Source organism: Nipponia nippon, unplaced genomic scaffold (genome assembly GCF_047370975.1).
Source record: "Nipponia nippon isolate SJK-2023a ecotype South Korea unplaced genomic scaffold, ASM4737097v1 scaffold_6, whole genome shotgun sequence".
Classification (NCBI taxonomy): domain Eukaryota; kingdom Metazoa; phylum Chordata; class Aves; order Pelecaniformes; family Threskiornithidae; genus Nipponia; species Nipponia nippon.
Genome location: NW_028262380.1, coordinates 17860332 through 17877782, shown reverse-complemented (window position 1 = coordinate 17877782; position 17451 = coordinate 17860332). Strand labels below are relative to the sequence as shown.

Here is a 17451-nt window from a genome sequence, read left to right as displayed (position 1 = left end):
GGATGGTCGTATCCAGAGGGTAGTGGTCAATGGCTCAATGTCCAGATGGAGAACAGTGACACGTGATGTCCCTCACGGGTCCGTTCTGGGGCCAGGGCTGTTCAATATCTTCATCAATGACATCAACAGCGGGATCGAGTGCACCCTCAACAGGTTTGCAGATGACACCAAGCTGAGTGGTGCAGTCGACATGCCTGAGGGACGGGGTGCCATTCAGAGGGACCTGGACAGGCTGGAGAGGTGGGCCTGTGTGAACCTCATGAGGTTCAACAAGGCCAAGTGCAGGGTCCTGCACCTGGGTCGGGGCAACCCCCGGTATCAGTACAGGCTGGGGGATGAAGGGATTGTATGCAGCCCTGCTGAGAAGGACTTGGGAGTACTGACAGATGAAAAGCTGGACATGAGCCGGCAATGTGCTCTTGCAGCCCGGAAAGCCAACCGTATCCTGGGCTGCATCAAAAGAAGCGTGGCCAGCAGGTCAGGGGAGGTGATTCTGCCCCCTCTGCTCTGCTCTGGTGAGACCCCACCTGGAGTACTGCGTCCAGCTCTGGGGTCCAAGAGGGACAAGAAGGACATGGACCTGTTGGAGAGGGTCCAGAGGAAGGCCACAAAAATGACCAGAGGGATGGAACACCTCTCTTATGAGGAAAGGCTGAAAGAGCTGGAGCTGTTCAGCCTGGAGAAGAGAAGGCTGTGGGGTGACCTTATTGCAGCTTTTCAGTACTTACAGGGGGCTTATAAGAAAGATGGGGACAAACTTTTTAGCAGGGCCAGTAGTGATAGGACAAGGGGTAACAGTTTTAAACTAAAAGAGGGTAGATTCAGACTAGATATAAGGAACAGATTTTTTACAATGAGGGTAGTGAAACACTGGAACAGGTTGCCCAGAGAGGTGGTAGATGCCCCATCCTTGGAAACATTCAAGGCCAGGCTGGATGGGGCTCTGAGCAACCTGATCTCGTTGAAGATGTCCCTGCCAATTGCAGGGGGGTTGGACTAGATGACCTTTAAAGGTCCCTTCCATCCCAAAGCATTCTATGATTCTATGATCCATCTGGGAATGGAGAAGGGCCTCAGGAGAGGAAAAGGAGAGAACACATCAGATGCAGAAGCAAAAATGCTAATTGGCCTTACTAATTTTGCATGCTCCTTCTATGCAGAAGGCAGTTTTTCAGAATTTCACAGCTATTATGTTAGGAATGGCAAATTTAAGAGAGGGGCAAATAGAAATTTTTGCTGAAAATTTAGAAAACCTACCAAATAGGAAAGAGAACAGACTCCTCCTTCCTTCCCTCCCCCACCAAAACCCCCAAGTAATTCTTATAAACGGGTATTTTTTTGTTACTTTTGTATCAGCCATTATGGACGTGTGTACTGTATTTAGTAATTAAGCTAAGACAGGGGAGAAAACAAATCTGAACCATGGTGTGCAGAATTCTTGTTTCCATTGGTTCTAATCTACTGCTTTATATAAATGAACTCTGCAGTGTTACATCTCCAGGATGACAATAGGCACAGCCTTAGGCCTGCCTCCTTGTTTGTGCCATAATTATTGTGCAAGTTGAACTATGGATTGTACATATGAGATGGAGACGATTTGAAAAGAAATAATTTAAGGAAAATACTTGATGGGTAACAGACAGTATATGCAAAAGGAATGTCATTCTTCACTGAAAAAAGGGCTCCTTGCACAAAACAAGCATCTTGCTATTTTTCATAGAGCAACACAAGTTCATAAAATGTACTCAAATTTACATAATTCCTCTCCATTGTGAATGCAGCCATTAATCCTATCCTGTTGACTTACTTTTCTGGAAGGTGGCTCAGCTGAAGCAAATATTAGATCAACAAGCAAATAATTTCAAGGAGTCACTGAAGAAACATAATCTACAGTCCAACAAAGAAAAAGAGAAGCTTTTGCAGGATCTTCAAAACACCATTAAAGAAAGCCAGAATGTTAAACTGCAGCTGGAGGCATCACATCAAAAAGTCTTAAAAATGTTGGAGAGAAGCAAAAATCAGGAACTCAAGGTCAGTTTACGACATGCTAGTGTAAAAAAACACGTATTTGTGGGATAAACCATATTAGCTAGAGCTGATTATCAAAACTCAGTTATCTCCAGGTATCTTAATGATGGGTTGCCATTGTTGCACATAATGAATTATTCTGAGATTTTGAAACCTCATCATCTTCAGGTTGGATTTTTTTTTTTAATTTTAACATTTGAACTTAGACCACAATGTGAGTGAAATAGTTTCATAAAATAATATAGCCTACCCTCTACAGTTAGGCTGCAATGAATACAAGCTCCTCCAGCTGTGCCCTTGCATCAGAAATACAAGGGAATTCCTAAGTGTATTATTAACAGGACTCAGTTTTATTCTTTTTCATCCATTATTAATTTATACATAAATACTTTAAAAGAAGTATAATAGACATGTATAATGATGTGTATTGCCTTAGATGTCTTCAAGAAATCAATTCTCTAAGTGGATAACCAAAGCTTTTAAAGGTTCAAGTGGATTTATTTCAATAACAAAATGTTAATGCAATATATTGAGGTTTTAAAGAATGTTGCTGTTTGAGGAAAAAAAACAACTTAAAAAATCTACATGTGATTGTGACATGGAGTTCAGATGTCCCTGTTGATATCACACACCTTAGGGAAAACCTGCTTATAAAACATACGTAGTAAACCCACCCTAAGTCGAATTTAATATCTTGTACATATATTCAGAATAAAATCCCAGCTTTAACAAAACCAAGCTGAAGGCAGTAAGCTGGTAAAAATGAAACTGAGGATAGGAGTTTGCTTTCAGAGCCACTACAAAGCTCCGTCATTTACAGTGTATCAGCAGCACTTCTAATGACAGTGGAAGTTTTAGCCAAGAACGACACAAGGAAAGATAGAAGCCTTTGTCTGACACACTGTGATAAATAATGACATACAGGTCAAATCTGGGGGGCTTTTTACGTTGAGTAATAACACATCTTTCTAATGCCAAATAGTGCAAAGAAGTCATTATTATTTCATGGTGTACAACAAATCTAATAGATGATATCTTGATAATTTCTCTTGTCCCTATTAAGTTTAATTTCTTAACTTCAGCTCATTGTTATTTTTGTGTTGATGAAGTGCCATGTAAAGTGGTGATGAAAACAAAAGTTCTACAATGAAAGACCAGATTCATCCTGGCAGTACAAGTAAAACAACAAAGTGATAAATAGGCTCCAACTACTTTGTTTTGGGGGGGGGGGCTTTTGCTTACAGGAGGCAGAAGAACGTTTGAAAAAGGAATTTAACGAGACTTTCAAGATCCAACATCAGTCTTATAGGCTGGAAATACAAACCTTGGAAGAGAAAGCAAAGAAAGAATTACACGATGAACTCGAGCAGATACAGAAGCAGCAAACCCTGTTGCTAGGTATAACGTCTCACGTCATGCACAGCTCCTACTGCGTGATTATATGCTGAGAAGCACTGACTTTCCTCCCATTCATTTTCTTTCCCATCTTCTGGGAACTCAGGCCTTTGTGAATCTCCTTTTCCATACCCTGCAATTTCAGCAATACAGGCTTAATATTTTTTTAACCTAGCTCTCAACTCTCAGCAGCAGAGTGTTGCTGGGAGAGTAGTCTGGTGTACAACATTCAAGTATGCATTATCAGGTATATTAAATTGGAATATTGTAGCTAGTGTATATGACTTTCCTCTTTTTTTCTATGATGTGAAGAATTATTATAGGTGGTTCAAGTCTGTTCTGTTGAGTTCAGCAGTGGAGATCAGTTGCTCCATACATATTCTTTAGTCAGTTTAGAAACTTCCGTAAACTGTTCAGAACTAAACAGAACACTGCATTAGGAGGACCTGTATGTATCTCTGGGTTTGAACTCAGGTTATTAAAGCTCATCTATAAAATGTTTTTTAATTAAAGAAATAATAATTTGAAAGTACTTTAAGTACAAACTGGATTCTCTTCATTTTTTTTTCAGTAATTCAAATTTGCTAGAAAGATTTGTTGCTCTCTAAAGTTTACATGCTCAATAGATAAATTCTGTTCTTCTTCAAGAAAAATTGTAGGGACACTAAAGAGAGAGAGAAAAACTTCTTTCTCCTTGTACTTGGTCCATCCCAAAATTTGTACCCAATATACACAAAAGTTGCAGTATATGACAGATCTGCTTACATAAGTGTTGTACTTCTCTAACACAACCAGAGCTCTCCTCAGTCTGCCTTATGGCCCTCTGTAAACCAGTGGACCTAACAGGGAAGCTTGGGGTGCTCCAGTAAAGTTCGAGGTTAGAAGAAGCAATTACAGTGATTTAGTCTGCAAAACAACTGCCACAGAATTCTCTCTCTGATTCTGATGTTGAATCGTTGCTATATCGTAGCTCCATATTTTCTTACTACTGCTCAACTGAGTTACTTCTCTAGTAATAGGAAGCCATTATACATAATGGCAAAGGAGTTGAGGAACAAAGCAAAATGTAATGTATTAGTGTTTTCATCTACATTGTCTATATCTACCTTCCCCATCCAGCTGGCTTCTGACTGCCTTAATGATTGTCTGTCTGGTTGTTACTAGGATCTCTAAGGATGGAACTCTCTGAGCAACAGACATCATGCACTAATCTTAAGAAACAAATAGAGGAACTCCAAATGGAGCTAAGGAGTGTGAGGACACTGAAGAAGCAACAGGCAAGAATCCAGTTCCTGCTTCGTTTCCATGTCATGTTTTGCAAAAGCAATAGTATCAAATTTCTCTCTCCGGAGATAATAGAAGTACACAGAATCTCTTACAGAAGTGGAATGGGTTTCCTTCTCTTATGATGTCACACTTTAAAATGTTAGCATTGTTTATCATCTTTTCCCTATGGGCAGGTTTTTTTTCCATTTAAAGATCAGAATCTACAACACAAGTAAATGAATGAATGTGACAATAAAATAAATTTTATGGGGACTATAAAATATGTTCAGGAAGTTTTGATCACAGATTATGTCTTGCACATAGCATTGCACATATAATTGAAAAATCAGTTCACAAAAATTCAATGCACACAATTCCAGTGAGCTCTTTGCATTAAATAATTAGAGGCTGAGAATAACTAAATTTGGTCTTTTTCTTAGGAAGGAAGTAGCCAGAGCCAGATCAGATCTCTTCATGATGAACTGGAAAAATGTCAGAGTGAAATTTCCGAACTCAAGAAAGAGAATTTACTTTTGAAGGACGCAATGGAGCTACTCAGTGCAGAGCTGGAGTCGCAGAAGCAAGAAGCTGCACAGCTTCAGGATAGGGAGAAACAGCACAGAAGGTCTGCCTTAAATTCACACTTTACAGTGCTATCTAGAGAGTCAATAATAATGCCAGCATCAGAGGTGTTCCAGATGGGATGAGCGTCAGAATCTCTCCTTTCTAAAGTACTAATTTTAGAGGTTAGGAGTTTTGCAAAAGCAATAGTTCATTTCACATTTCTCTCCAGCCATAATAAAAGCATTTGAACTAACTGTTCATTATATGTCACAGAGAAATATGCCCAGTGCAGCCCCACAGGAGTGACCTGAGAAAATCTGCATAATGTCAGCCTTTGAAAGGCACTGGATGACATAAACAAATCCCAAACTCACCCAAGAGCTATTAAAAAAAAGTATAAGTCTCTGAGAATTAATATCAGGTTCTTACACGTACTCTCTGTAGGTGAAACCAATGGGTTGTTAACTCTGAAGAGGACACTTGAGAATGCCGTAGGTATTCTGGCTCTGTGAGACTGCTTTGGTTGTAACAGCCAGCTTTGCACTGGGGGCGTAAGGGCAGCGATAGCAGATACTGACAGTGCCTCTGGGCTGATGGAAGCCTGGAGCTGTAAGATGCTGTCAGGGTACAGGAAGGGCAAGCTGACTTGCAGTCTTGGCTGTCTTTGTAGAAAGTGGACCACATCCTCCTAGTGTAGCCACAGGCTGGGAGCACATGTTGTGTTGCAGTAATAGCAGTCTTCCCATTTGTGTACAGACAAAGTGCAGGACTTTCACGTTTTGCATGGGAGACAAGACTGGGGTTCACTATCCAGTGTATTTGTATGGCCATTGAATCCTTTGAAATTTCTGGATGATCATACTTAACACATTCTCTTTGTGGAGAGAATGAGGGATCTGGTGCATGGGTACCTTTCAATTAGTTTCTGCAATGGTGTAGAATATATGCGCCTAACTACTCAAGCTGTATATATAAAAGGATTTCTGAGGAGTATACCCTTAAAGGAATCTTTAAAATTATGTCCTATATAGAAAAGCACTCAAGGGATACAGCGTCTCTTGGCAGACTGTCAGAGTGGCCAGAGCAATTCTGTTGCTGTCAACCAGTCAGTAGATATTTAAAGAATGAGAAAGAAACTTTTTTTTTTTTTCCCTTTGCACTGTTTGGAGAGTTACTTGAAAGTGACTTTCATTTCAAGCTTTTGAAGCAAGATCAACAGAAGGAATTGCAAACCAGAGAGTTTCATCAGTGCCCTCCAGCTGCCTTGAAGGAATTTAGAGCCTCTGTTCATGAAGAGAAGAATTATTCACGTGTCAGTGATGAGGTCTAAAAGGCCTCAAATGCTAAAGCTGCTGGACTGGAGGATAATCTTTACAGGGGATAAATGGTGTAGCTCTACTACAGTAAGTGTTTGAGAAGGAAGCATTAATGGAAGTTATGTAAGGAGAAATCCTTCAAATAACAGGAGGTAGAACCAAAGTGCTCAAATGGTCCTAGGCACCTGATACAGGCTGCTGTGAACTTAACCCATGGAAGATCTGGAACGTTAACTTGCAGCTCTTGTTTTGCTTTTGCAGGACCAATAATTTGGGTAGGGGCATAGTTAAATTGGTGAGTGCATATAAATAACAGCTTATTTACTGTTACTTTAACAGTGACCTTGTCTTATGCTATATAGTTGCTTCTAATTTGAAAGCTGATAGTGGCTTGTTATTTGAATGTGCCACATTTTTATAACCAATTATTTAAAATTACTATTCCTACAGTTGCCAAGTAAGTGAAACCAGTAATCTGCTTGCAGTAATCATTCCCATTTCCATTCTCTTGAATTGTGTGAATTCCATCTCCAGTACAGAAACCTTTTGCAAGGACTAGTATGAGAGCAGACAAAGGGGTTTTTTAATGAGAAGAGAGGACAAGTCCCAAAATGGCTATTCTGAAGGAGAGCTTTTATTCTACCCCTGAAGATCCATTTCAGGGATTCTGCTCCCATTTTTACTCTTGTTCTTCTGCTTCTTATTTCGTGCCAAGTGCCAAATCAATCACTCCCATGGCTGTGCTCTAATTTCAAGGGCAGAAACCTTTTGTGGGCCTTTTGGCCTCTCCCTGAAGCATTTCAGAAACAAGTGAAAGGGGCTTAGAAATACATTAAAGAGAAAAAAAAGAAAGGTAAACTGAGTATCTTTTGTGAAAATCACAATTGTTAATCTCCTGAGTTTGACATCTCTATTTTAATCAGTAAATAACAGAACATGGGCTCTGCATTGAGCTAATGAAAAAGTTTCTCCAGGGTTTAACAATGTTAGCAAACAAAAGGCAATAAGCTAACAACGGTCCTTCAATAGATGTCTGTTGGTTTTGGGGTTGGTATCAGAAAACAATGTTATGGCTAGGCTTGAAAGAATGTTAGGCGTTTTTTAGTTTTCAGTTGATGGTGTTAATCAAATAGCAGTATGTTTCAAAATTTGTTGTCTGTTAAAGACAATTGCTGTAGCTAAAGGCATTGTCATAACATTTCTTACCTTCACTTTTTAAAAAAATTATATTTACGATTGTGGTAGACAGTATTAAATGTTTCTGGTGCCATAATGTGATGGAATAGAACATCAGAGCCTCATGTTAAAATCCCAGAGATTTCAAAGTAATTTTGCTTAATGCAGGTCAGTTCCTATGGTACTTTATTGTCATGTTTGACCATTAAGATTGATGTACAAACTAACCATAGACAGAAAATAGCATTATTATATATAATAGACCTTCCGTTTCCTGAAGGCTGAAGGTCTCCAAATAATTTTCCTCTTCCTCAGTGGTAGTGTGGTTCTGCTTCAGATTGCAGCTGAAGTGTCAAAGTCAAATCAGTAAGCAGAAGCCCAGAGCTGCACCCAGTTAACTACCTTTGTAATCAAAACTGCGTGCTTTGATCAGTGATAATAAACTAGTACTGAAACATGAGAATTCAGACATATTTTAATACCAATGACAGGCTACTGGTCGAAGACCTCAATATCAAGCATAAAAAAGAAATGGACATACTGCAACAAGATCACCGGCAGGAAATCAAAAACATATTATCTGATTACAGCAGCACTTGGGCACATCTCCAAGCAAAGATTTTCTCCTTAGAAACTAAGTCATCTAAATAAACTCTGGCTCGTACTGGCAATGAGTTCTGTTTGAAATTACTATTCTTAGTATGTATAATTTTTTCATTACTCATAGGTAGAATATTATAAGCACTGAAATAAAAGTGTATAGATATTTCCTTTGCAAACACAAAAAGACCCACATATATTGTAATAAACTCTGAATATTGTTTAATGTAAAGCACTATACATACAGTTTTACAATGCTAAATTAAAACCTGCACTTAGCATCTTGCAGTTTTATGAAGTGTAAAATCATCTTTGTCACAGATGCTACCAGAGGCCTTGATCCATGATCTTGTACTTATTTTTGTTCAGCAGAGCAGCATCTTTGAGGTTAAGCTCTAGTTCATTCTCACTCCCTTGCAAATTTCCCAGGACAGCCCCCACTAACTCATGTAAATAAATGCACTTTGCAGCCCCCTGTGGAGTTAAGTAGTTCTGTGGTGCGTCAGACTGTACAGGAGAAGTCCCTCAGAAGCAATCCCTGTGATTATATATATCCCTTATCCTTTTCTCTTACCCCAACTGTGCAGCATAGGTCCAGAAGAGAGACCTACTTGCATGTAATTTTATCTAAACTCTGAGATACACTAGATGAAGAGTCTAAGATTGGGGGGAGAGGGGGGGTGCTCTCAAAAATGCTTACCCTCACCAAACAAACCCCCACAAAATGGTGGTTTGTATTCTGTAATACATTTCTCAGTATGGCAGGTGAACTTCATAGCACTCAGTTTCTGAAGCAGCAAAATTCATGAATGTGGCTGATGAAATAATGACTTGTTTTCTCATGGGTCAATCAAATGTATGTTTCCACACCATCTCTAAGAAGGTGTAAGCTCTCATTTGAATCTTTTCCCCTGATTAAGGCATTTAAAGAGCTGAACTCACACTACAGGTTTTGACTTAGAGGGTTCACTAAGGCAGCATGTATATCCAAGCCTCTCTTTTCATGAAAGTTACAGGCATTGAGTATTTCTGAGGCCTCTATCAAATATGGTTGGAATTAGCCTGTGGATTTTAAAGTTATTGGGTCAGAAAAGAGAACAAATAGATAAATACAGACATGCATAGATACTGTGACACTGATTTTTTCCTTTAGGAAACTAGACTAGCAATGTGGTATGGAAGCTTGTTAGTATTTTACACCAGGGGCTGGATTTTACACTGGACAGGTGTTGTGGGTTAACCCTGGTGGCAGTTTATTCTGGAACTCCACAACATCCTATACTTACATGTAATTCATGTACAGATGCCCATTTTAAAAAAATGCTGTTTTATCAGAAAGGCCTGACTATGTCCCTGTGTTCTAGGCTTGGAATTTAGGGCAGGGTACAGCCCAGGTATCTCTTGAACCTGGTCTGAGGAAGTTTTTTCCAGTCCACCTTTTCTTTGGTACAGACTTAAAGAATTAGAAGAAAAGTCAAGAAAGTGGGAGTCCAGATCAGAAGATACACACCTTATAAGCTGTCTGCAAGACAAATTAAGTGAGAGAGAAGAGATTATCAAGCAGCTAGCGGTAAGATTTCCTTTTACATGTACATATATATTTTGGCATCTGTTGGAAGACTCTATTCAGTGTTTCACACATTGCTTCAAACTGATACTTTCCTTTCTGTTCTGGAATACTTTGACAAATAGATGTTTCCATACCAACTTCCAACAAATTGATGTTTCCATACACATAACTTTCCCCCCAGGAAGGAAGAAAATGTCAGCATTCACTTTTAGCCAACACTGAATCTTACAGGAATCGATCATTTTCTTTCAACCCTAATACAGGATGCTTGACTCCTTCCATGAAGGTAAGATGGGCAATGCAATTAAAATCGCAAATCGTGATGTTTTATTGCTATTTGAATCATACAGATGATCAGGACAATAAAGGTCCTATTAATTTTTTATGGTAATGTTATTCAGTAGAATTCTTTCCAGTAAGCCAACAGTCAGGTGCTGAGCATAACATAAATTCAGTAGAAGTATATATGCACATAGATGCAGGTGTTGAAGCAAATATGAAACACTGTAACTCCAAAGACGTCAGTCTTCCACTGGGATAAGCACAGCCATTGCTTGCAGATTTGGGAGTTGCTGTTTGGGATATTGCATGCATCAAGGAAAATGATGAATTGTATTTGGGTTGCTCAGGATTTGCCCTTTGTCATTCCAGCCCCTCTGTATGATACTGTCTATAGTCATGGAAAGCAGGGAGGTCAAGTTGGTGGAAAGGACCTAACTGACCTCTGCAAAGCTATCATCAGCTTTGATGTATCTAAAACCTCAAGGTCAAATACACAAGTTGTTTTAATTGGACTACCTAATCCATGGATCCTCACAGCATACCCTGAGAATTTATTTTAAATGTCTATAGAAAAAGATGGGAATCTTAATTTTTGGGTGCTCCTCACAAGATATATAGGAATGAGGTATAGTTGAGATTTTATAGTATAAAGTATAAAAAAAAAATAATGCGTATGTAATGGAATTTTCTGTTGCAATAAAAAACAGCAGAAGAAAATGGTTGAGGTGCCCAGTCGTGTTGTCAGTGTTCCGAATTTAGCTTCCTACGCAAAGAGCTTTTTGAGCTGTGACTTGAGATCAAAAAGAAGTGCTCCTCAAATAACAAAATCTACAAGCTTAGACCGGAGTCCTGGCTGCCTCAGGGTGGGCTCTCCCTCAGCACAGTCCTCAGACAGCACTGCTGCCACAAGGTATTTGTCCATTTTGCAGTGACTTGTAAGATGATAAATGAATTGGTATTCAAACACATTAGACATTTGGAAATAAACAATGATGTAAGGTTCCTGTTGTGCAGTGAACTCCATGTGTTCAATTCTCTGCAGATAGACCCAGAACTTTACTGCAGAAGTAGGCTATGTTCACTGCCCAGCAGAGTTTATGATTGCAATCCCTCCTGGTACGAAAAAGAGAGGAGTTGCAAGTATTTAACTAAGAATGTAGTTAATAGTGAACACGGCTGTTTAAAACTTCAGGCACGTATCAGTGGTTCTGTTAAGGATGTGTTTTCCATCTTACTTTTGTTTCCTCACTTTGCACTTGGTAGATGTAGATGGCATATTTTTATTTTAGGAGATAGTTGAATAAATCTAGGCTAATCATTTGGGAAAGGATTTACAGACTTAAAAATTGATTAGCAGATACTTAACTAAAAACTTTTTAGTTTGATGTTTTCTCTCTGAAAAGCTTGAATTTTTCTTCAGATTTGTGAGTTATTATTTAAACAGTGCTTAGTGTTTTATAAACACAACTGAACTATCTCTTCAAGGAATAGTTAAAAATGTATATGTAGTTAACATTATACAGTTATAATGGTGAATATTAAGAAAAAACAAACCCTACCACTATACTTCAGGACAAAAGCCAGCCTTCTCACCTATCTGCTAGTGGAGATCAGTTATCCTGTAAATTGTGTGCTACAGAGTTCTTTCCTTGATGATGCAGATGGTGCTGACTGCTGCCAAAGACAATAACCCAGGACACGGGCTTGGATCCATTTTGGCAATTCCTACATCTTAAAGATAAAGGCATTCTGTGTCATGCCAGATGACTGCCAAGGCAAATCAGATTTGTATTTTAAAGTGAAACGTACAGGGAGATGGAGGGTAGCTTGGCTGCTACTTATTCTTTTAAATCAATCAATTATAAGTGAAGTCATATTTGCTACTATAAGCTAACTCAAATTCATATAAATGTTAAAAAAGCATCCTGAATACTGAAAAATCAGGGACTATGCAATAGGATTGATTATAGAAGCCAGCTAATACTCAGATAAATCTTTCCGTTCCACGTAAAACTTTTACCCAACATTTTTAATACATAAATTGTATTTCATATCTTTAAGAGTGAATGGCAGCTGCTATTTTCTGATTTTCAAGACTTCATATTCTTGAAGCATCCTTTTATTTTTTTTTTTGAGATGTCAAGTCAAGAATTATGTTCAAGCATTTCTCCATAGCTGTTCAGCTCTCCTTCACGCTTGCCTTTGTGTTACTACCAGTGCTGTTAGCCCAGTTACCTGGCTAGCACAGATCCCAGTAGAAATTGTAGCTGGCACCTTTTGGCCTCACCCAGTTCATGTGCGCACAGATCCATCCATAGGATCATGAGTTTTTCCAGGAAAAAAGTATTAAATATTGATAAGATTCTAAGTAAGTAAGTGATGCTAATGCTTATTTGTTTGCACAGGACACATGGCAATGAACCACCACAAACCAAAGATGAACAAAAACAAGACCCTCGGCATCAAGAATGGTTTACTAAATATTTTTCATTTTAAAGAAAACCATTTCCATACTTCTCAGAATAACTAGAAAAGCTCTTCCTGTTTTCTTTTAGGGAATGATAATCCAATATATGATTTAGAAAAAAAAAGATGTAATTTCCAAGTAGATAATTAGGAACAACTGCACTCTCTTACATTTAATTACTATGGAGTTATACGCATGGATTTCAGAAAAATGCATTTTTTTAACAACCTCTGTAAAAAAATGAAGAAAAAGCAAAATTCTGGATACTTTTATGTGCAGAGACTTTTTAATCAAGAGACTGTACCGCTCCACAATTACGTTAAATATGCAGTTTGGTCTCTGATACGTTCTGTCAATCTGGCACAAGCTGAAAAAAGACCTTACTTCTGTTGGTAATTTCTATAGGTTTCTACATTTGCTTCATCAGCTGTTTAAAAGAATTTCTGCATATAATAATGTAATTTTTTAAGTTTTAATAGGTTTTTGTTAAACGTATTTTAAGCTGTATAGCATGTGGTATACCTCCAAAAATACTATGTTTATAGCAGGCTGGTTTAGAAATACTTTCTGGTTTGCTTAATAAACTGTTTTGTATCGTCAGCATCGCAATATAATATTCCTGTTGCACTTCCAATAGATGTAGCAATCAGCCTGATGAATTAGGATAATATGTAAGTATGAACATTAAAACTTGCTTGTACATCATCCATTTCTGTTTTGCAAAATAGTGCTATGTTACGCTGAAGTGTGACGCGGACTGATACACTCAGAGTTCCAGATTTATGGGAACTGCGTACTTGTACGTTTTCTCTCAATATTGTTCCTATGCCCACCTAAATGCGAAGTGGGCAAATGACTACATTTATCAAGTCATGCTAGCTAACTCGTTACTGGGAGGAAAGACATCCATGAAGAAATTAACCCTCAGGTATTCTTCAACAAATGTGAAAGGCAGGAACTGTGCAACCAGCAGCCTAATGTTTAACATCGGTCATCTTCAACTGCTCTATGATTTGAATCCCTATTTAATTTCAACCAGCAGGGCCCAGCTACCTAACAAATTTTACATGTCCAAAGAGGCATACCTCCAGCCTAGCCTCTTCTTTACCAAACAGCCAGCAAGAACCGTACCAACAGATGCAAACACTTACTACAGAACAGCCACTGCACCTCACCCGTAGTAAAAAGGTGGCAGAAGGGGCAGAATGCTTCTACAGGCCAACACTTTCATCCCAGCCGTCTAGTATTTTTTCTGAGATGAACTGCTTGGTTTGGAAGGAGACTTTGGCATCAGATTTGGCAAAAAAACATGTTTTACACATGTAATCAAGAAGGGGATAAAATGGCATACAGTAAGTAACACCGAGGAGTGCCTTGGTATCTGCAAGAGGATCAGAAATGTATAGGGCTAAGTTTTTCATTACTTTTCATCCTCCACTCTGCTCCAAAAACTTTTAAAGCACACCAGAAAGTTCAGTACACAATCACCAATTCTAATTTCCAGGGTTACAATATTCTAATTACTTAACTCTGTCCCCAAAAAGGTGTCCCTAGAAAGTGGCTTTCCTGGCTCTATGGACAAATTAAGCTTGTTGCCTAGGAATACAGAGAGAGGACTCTTTTGCTATTTCTACTTCCAAAATCTTTTCTTGGCTACATTTAGATTACTAAATAGTGCACCCCAGTAGAAGCTAGTTCTGTAGACTGGACAGTGCTGATGACCCAACAACCACAATGAGTGGTCTTCATTTTAGGGGTAGGTATTTTGGACCATCTCTACACTAGCCTGACAGATAGAACACCAGCAACATTGGGCCTGCGTTACATACCCTGCCGGGGTGCATTCTGCAGTTCCACTTCATCCTATAAGAATCAAATTTGTATGTGCCGAGACCTCTTCACAAGGGGAGCAGAAGTCCAGTGGAGATGGACAATTCACTTCCAAAAAAGTACTCTTGATCTGACCTAGATACAGACAATTCTAAGGGTGCTCCTACAGTGTTACTTAAGGACAATTACTGGATCACAAAACATTTAAATCTTCCAGTAAAACCAAACAGTAATCTTTGCAAGTATTTTCATCGTACCAGCAAAGATACAGTTAGGGGAAAGCTAGGACCACCCTTTCTAGAAGGAACAGGATGCATTCTGGAAAACACACTTCTACCAGAAAGCATCCTGAATGGCAACTCTGCATACTTTCCATTGAAATATAAAACCAATCCGTATTTTTGTTAAAAAAAAAAAGAAGATAACTTATTTTGCTTAATTGTCTTAACTATTTATATTTGCAGTACAAATTACATTATACAAAAAGCATACAAAGTAAAACTAACACCACTGCTTTGCATTGTTGAAAATATTCAGATATGTAAAATCAAAGATCACGTTTGCTTCATGGGAGCAGGAATATTAGCAGATGCTTGTTCCAGGTAAGCTAATGGACCTTGAGGCATTTCTGCAGGCTTTTTGTGCTGTACACTGATATCTTCCAGGACCTGTTGCCAGTGTCGCAGTTTACCCAAATGTTTCTGAATTAATGCTTCTTTTCTCTGCAATTCATTTCTTAATTCTGAAACATCCTATGGATGAAAAAATGCATGTTAGTAAATAGATAGTATTTGTAAGAATAACCACCTCGCATAAAGAGCACGTCGTTCTTTTAGCTTGAGTTTTCAAGCTGATCTTATAGGGAGTCTAATAATGGAAAAGTGTCTAATGAAACAGAGGGAAAGCACTGTGAACGCACTAGTTCCGTTCCCCTAGGTCACGTATTCAGAGATCATTACTTCCAGCAAAATCTGATTAACTAGTTTGTTTCTTCCAATACTCCACAGAGCAGCAGGCATCCAGCTTCTCCAGGTTCCTGGTGAGAGCTATGTTAACAGTCAAGTTCTACCAACTTAAGATACAGCATCATGTTGAGAAGCCCAAAATTCATGTGAACGAGGCGATTAACTGTACTGGTGCACAGCTTATCTCATCTAGCACAACACAGGTAAATTAATTTAAACATACCTCTTTAATTACTTGCTCTGGTTTCTGGACTGATAGCTGCAGTCTTTTCTGTAGAAAAAAGCATTCCGTTTGTCTTGCAACATCCAGAAACTTCTGGATGCACTGATCAACACCTAAACATAAAATAACAAAATAGAAAGAACAGATTCAAAAAAAAAAAAGTTATCAGACTGATACTGGTAGTTGTCTGCATGCTATTAAAAACACATGTTTATAAAACCAGGATGTGCATTAAGTCTCTGTAAAAACCACTGCTTTGCAAACTTTCAGAACTTCTTTTAAAGGTGCAACGTAATAACTCTTTTTCCCAAGTTTTATTACATTTTTGACAATGACAAAGAGCGATAAAATAATTTGCGGAACTTAGTTGAATGAAGAAAACATTTCATTGCATGCCCAAGCAACAAGCTCAATGTAGGGTTCTTAAATATGGGCATGTTTAGGAGAATATTCTCCTTTCGTGTATGATGCACTACTGTTGTAATAACAAAAGCTGCCCCACTCCAGCATATGAGTATGACCCAATATCCAGAAAGGAGTTTTCAGAAGCGTTTATGCTGTTTTCAAAACAGCGCTGAGAGTCAGGCTTCGAAAATTTTTCAGGGAAAAGTACACCTCTAAACAGCAGGCAGGGCCGCTTTTTAACTGCCTGATTATGCCAGTTCAGCATTAATGACGCCTCCCACAGAGGCGCCCGTCACACAAACCTTAAAGCGTTGCTACTAAGCAATCTAGGCTTTCCTTTCCCACCTTTTATTATTGCTTCGTATAGCTTCATAACGCGTCACATTAGCTTCCTCGCGTTTGAACCATGCGTTTCACAGCACGTCAACGCAACCCCACCCAACCCCAGCCGGCAGCTGGCACCCAGGCTCCTCCACAAGACCCCGATCGTTCCCGGGGGGCTCCTTCCGAGGGCGCCTCCCCCTGCTGCTGTGAACAGCGTTACGCCTGGGAAGGGGCGAGCAACCCCGAGTTATACCCGGGTCTCACCCTTCGAAGACCCTGAAATAGTTTTTAAACCTCTTCTGGCCTCAAACGAGCAGGCACGTACCCCCCCCACACCCCCCGGGGAAGCCCGAATGCAGCTGCAGAACTTGCCCAGAAGCCTTAGGGGAAGCTGCCCACAGATTCCCAACGCCAGCCGCGCCCCCGGGTATTTCAGGCCTGCCCCCGCCCCCGGGCCTCACCGGTGCGGATCTCCTCCTGGTCGGTGCCGTTCACGTAGTCCTGGCTCACCAGCGAGGCGAAGCAGGCCTGCGAGAGAGGGCAGCGCGGCGGTCAGCGCGGGGCCCGACGCCGCGAGGGCAGCGCCCACCCGCGGCCTCCCCCACCCCGGCCCGGCCCACGCACCTCGAAGGACGCTTCCAGCTCGTCCACGAGCGTGTTGTTGGCATTGCGCAGCCCCGTCGGAGGCGGGATGAGGCCGGCCGGGCCGGGCCCGCCGGGAGGCCCCGGCGGCGGCGGCGGCGGCCCCGGCGGCTGGTTGGCGAACATGCCGCTCAGCGCCCCCGCCATGGCGGGCCGGGCGGCGGCCCCGCATGCGCCGAGCGGCGGGAGCCGAAGGCGGGCCCAGGCGCTGCCCCGCCCGCCCTCCTCCTGCGGGCCGGCCCCTCAGCCCCCGGCGGCCCCTCAGCGGCCCCGCCGCCCCACGCTGGGGCAGCCCCGGCGGCCGGGCGTCGCCCCCCGCGTTAAACGGCAAGGAGGAGAAGCAGAGGGAGCAAAGCCACCCTTCCCAGCGGGACCCTCCTTCTCCAGCCTGTGCCCTC

The 17451-nt window shown here is 40.5% G+C and overlaps 2 protein-coding genes across 5 annotated transcripts in view; one reads left to right on the top strand and one right to left on the bottom strand.

Moving 5' to 3' along the window:
- Window positions 1-12728, top strand: part of FAM184B (family with sequence similarity 184 member B) — a 55938-nt gene extending 43210 nt beyond the window's left edge. For 3 of the 4 annotated variants that reach the window (XM_087736016.1, XM_087736017.1, XM_087736018.1), the window contains 8 exons: window positions 1819-2031; window positions 3273-3426; window positions 4588-4700; window positions 5130-5314; window positions 9798-9915; window positions 10097-10201; window positions 10905-11107; window positions 12603-12728. In XM_087736016.1, coding sequence (XP_087592142.1) covers window positions 1819-2031; window positions 3273-3426; window positions 4588-4700; window positions 5130-5314; window positions 9798-9915; window positions 10097-10201; window positions 10905-11107; window positions 12603-12693 — 1182 coding nt within the window. In that variant the 3' untranslated portion in view covers window positions 12694-12728. Of the gene's footprint in view, window positions 1-1818; window positions 2032-3272; window positions 3427-4587; window positions 4701-5129; window positions 5315-8236; window positions 8384-9797; window positions 9916-10096; window positions 10202-10904; window positions 11108-12602 lie in introns of all 4 variants that reach the window. The other variant, XM_087736019.1, reaches the window with a different exon arrangement.
- Window positions 12654-17232, bottom strand: MED28 (mediator complex subunit 28). Its single transcript, XM_087736021.1, has 4 exons — window positions 17036-17232; window positions 16873-16939; window positions 15683-15795; window positions 12654-15246 (listed from the first exon to the last, which is right to left on the bottom strand). Exons 1-4 carry the CDS (start codon window positions 17198-17200, stop codon window positions 15049-15051), a joined length of 543 nt encoding a protein of 180 aa, XP_087592147.1. The 5' UTR covers window positions 17201-17232; the 3' UTR covers window positions 12654-15048.
- Window positions 17233-17451: the final 219 nt, after the last annotated feature.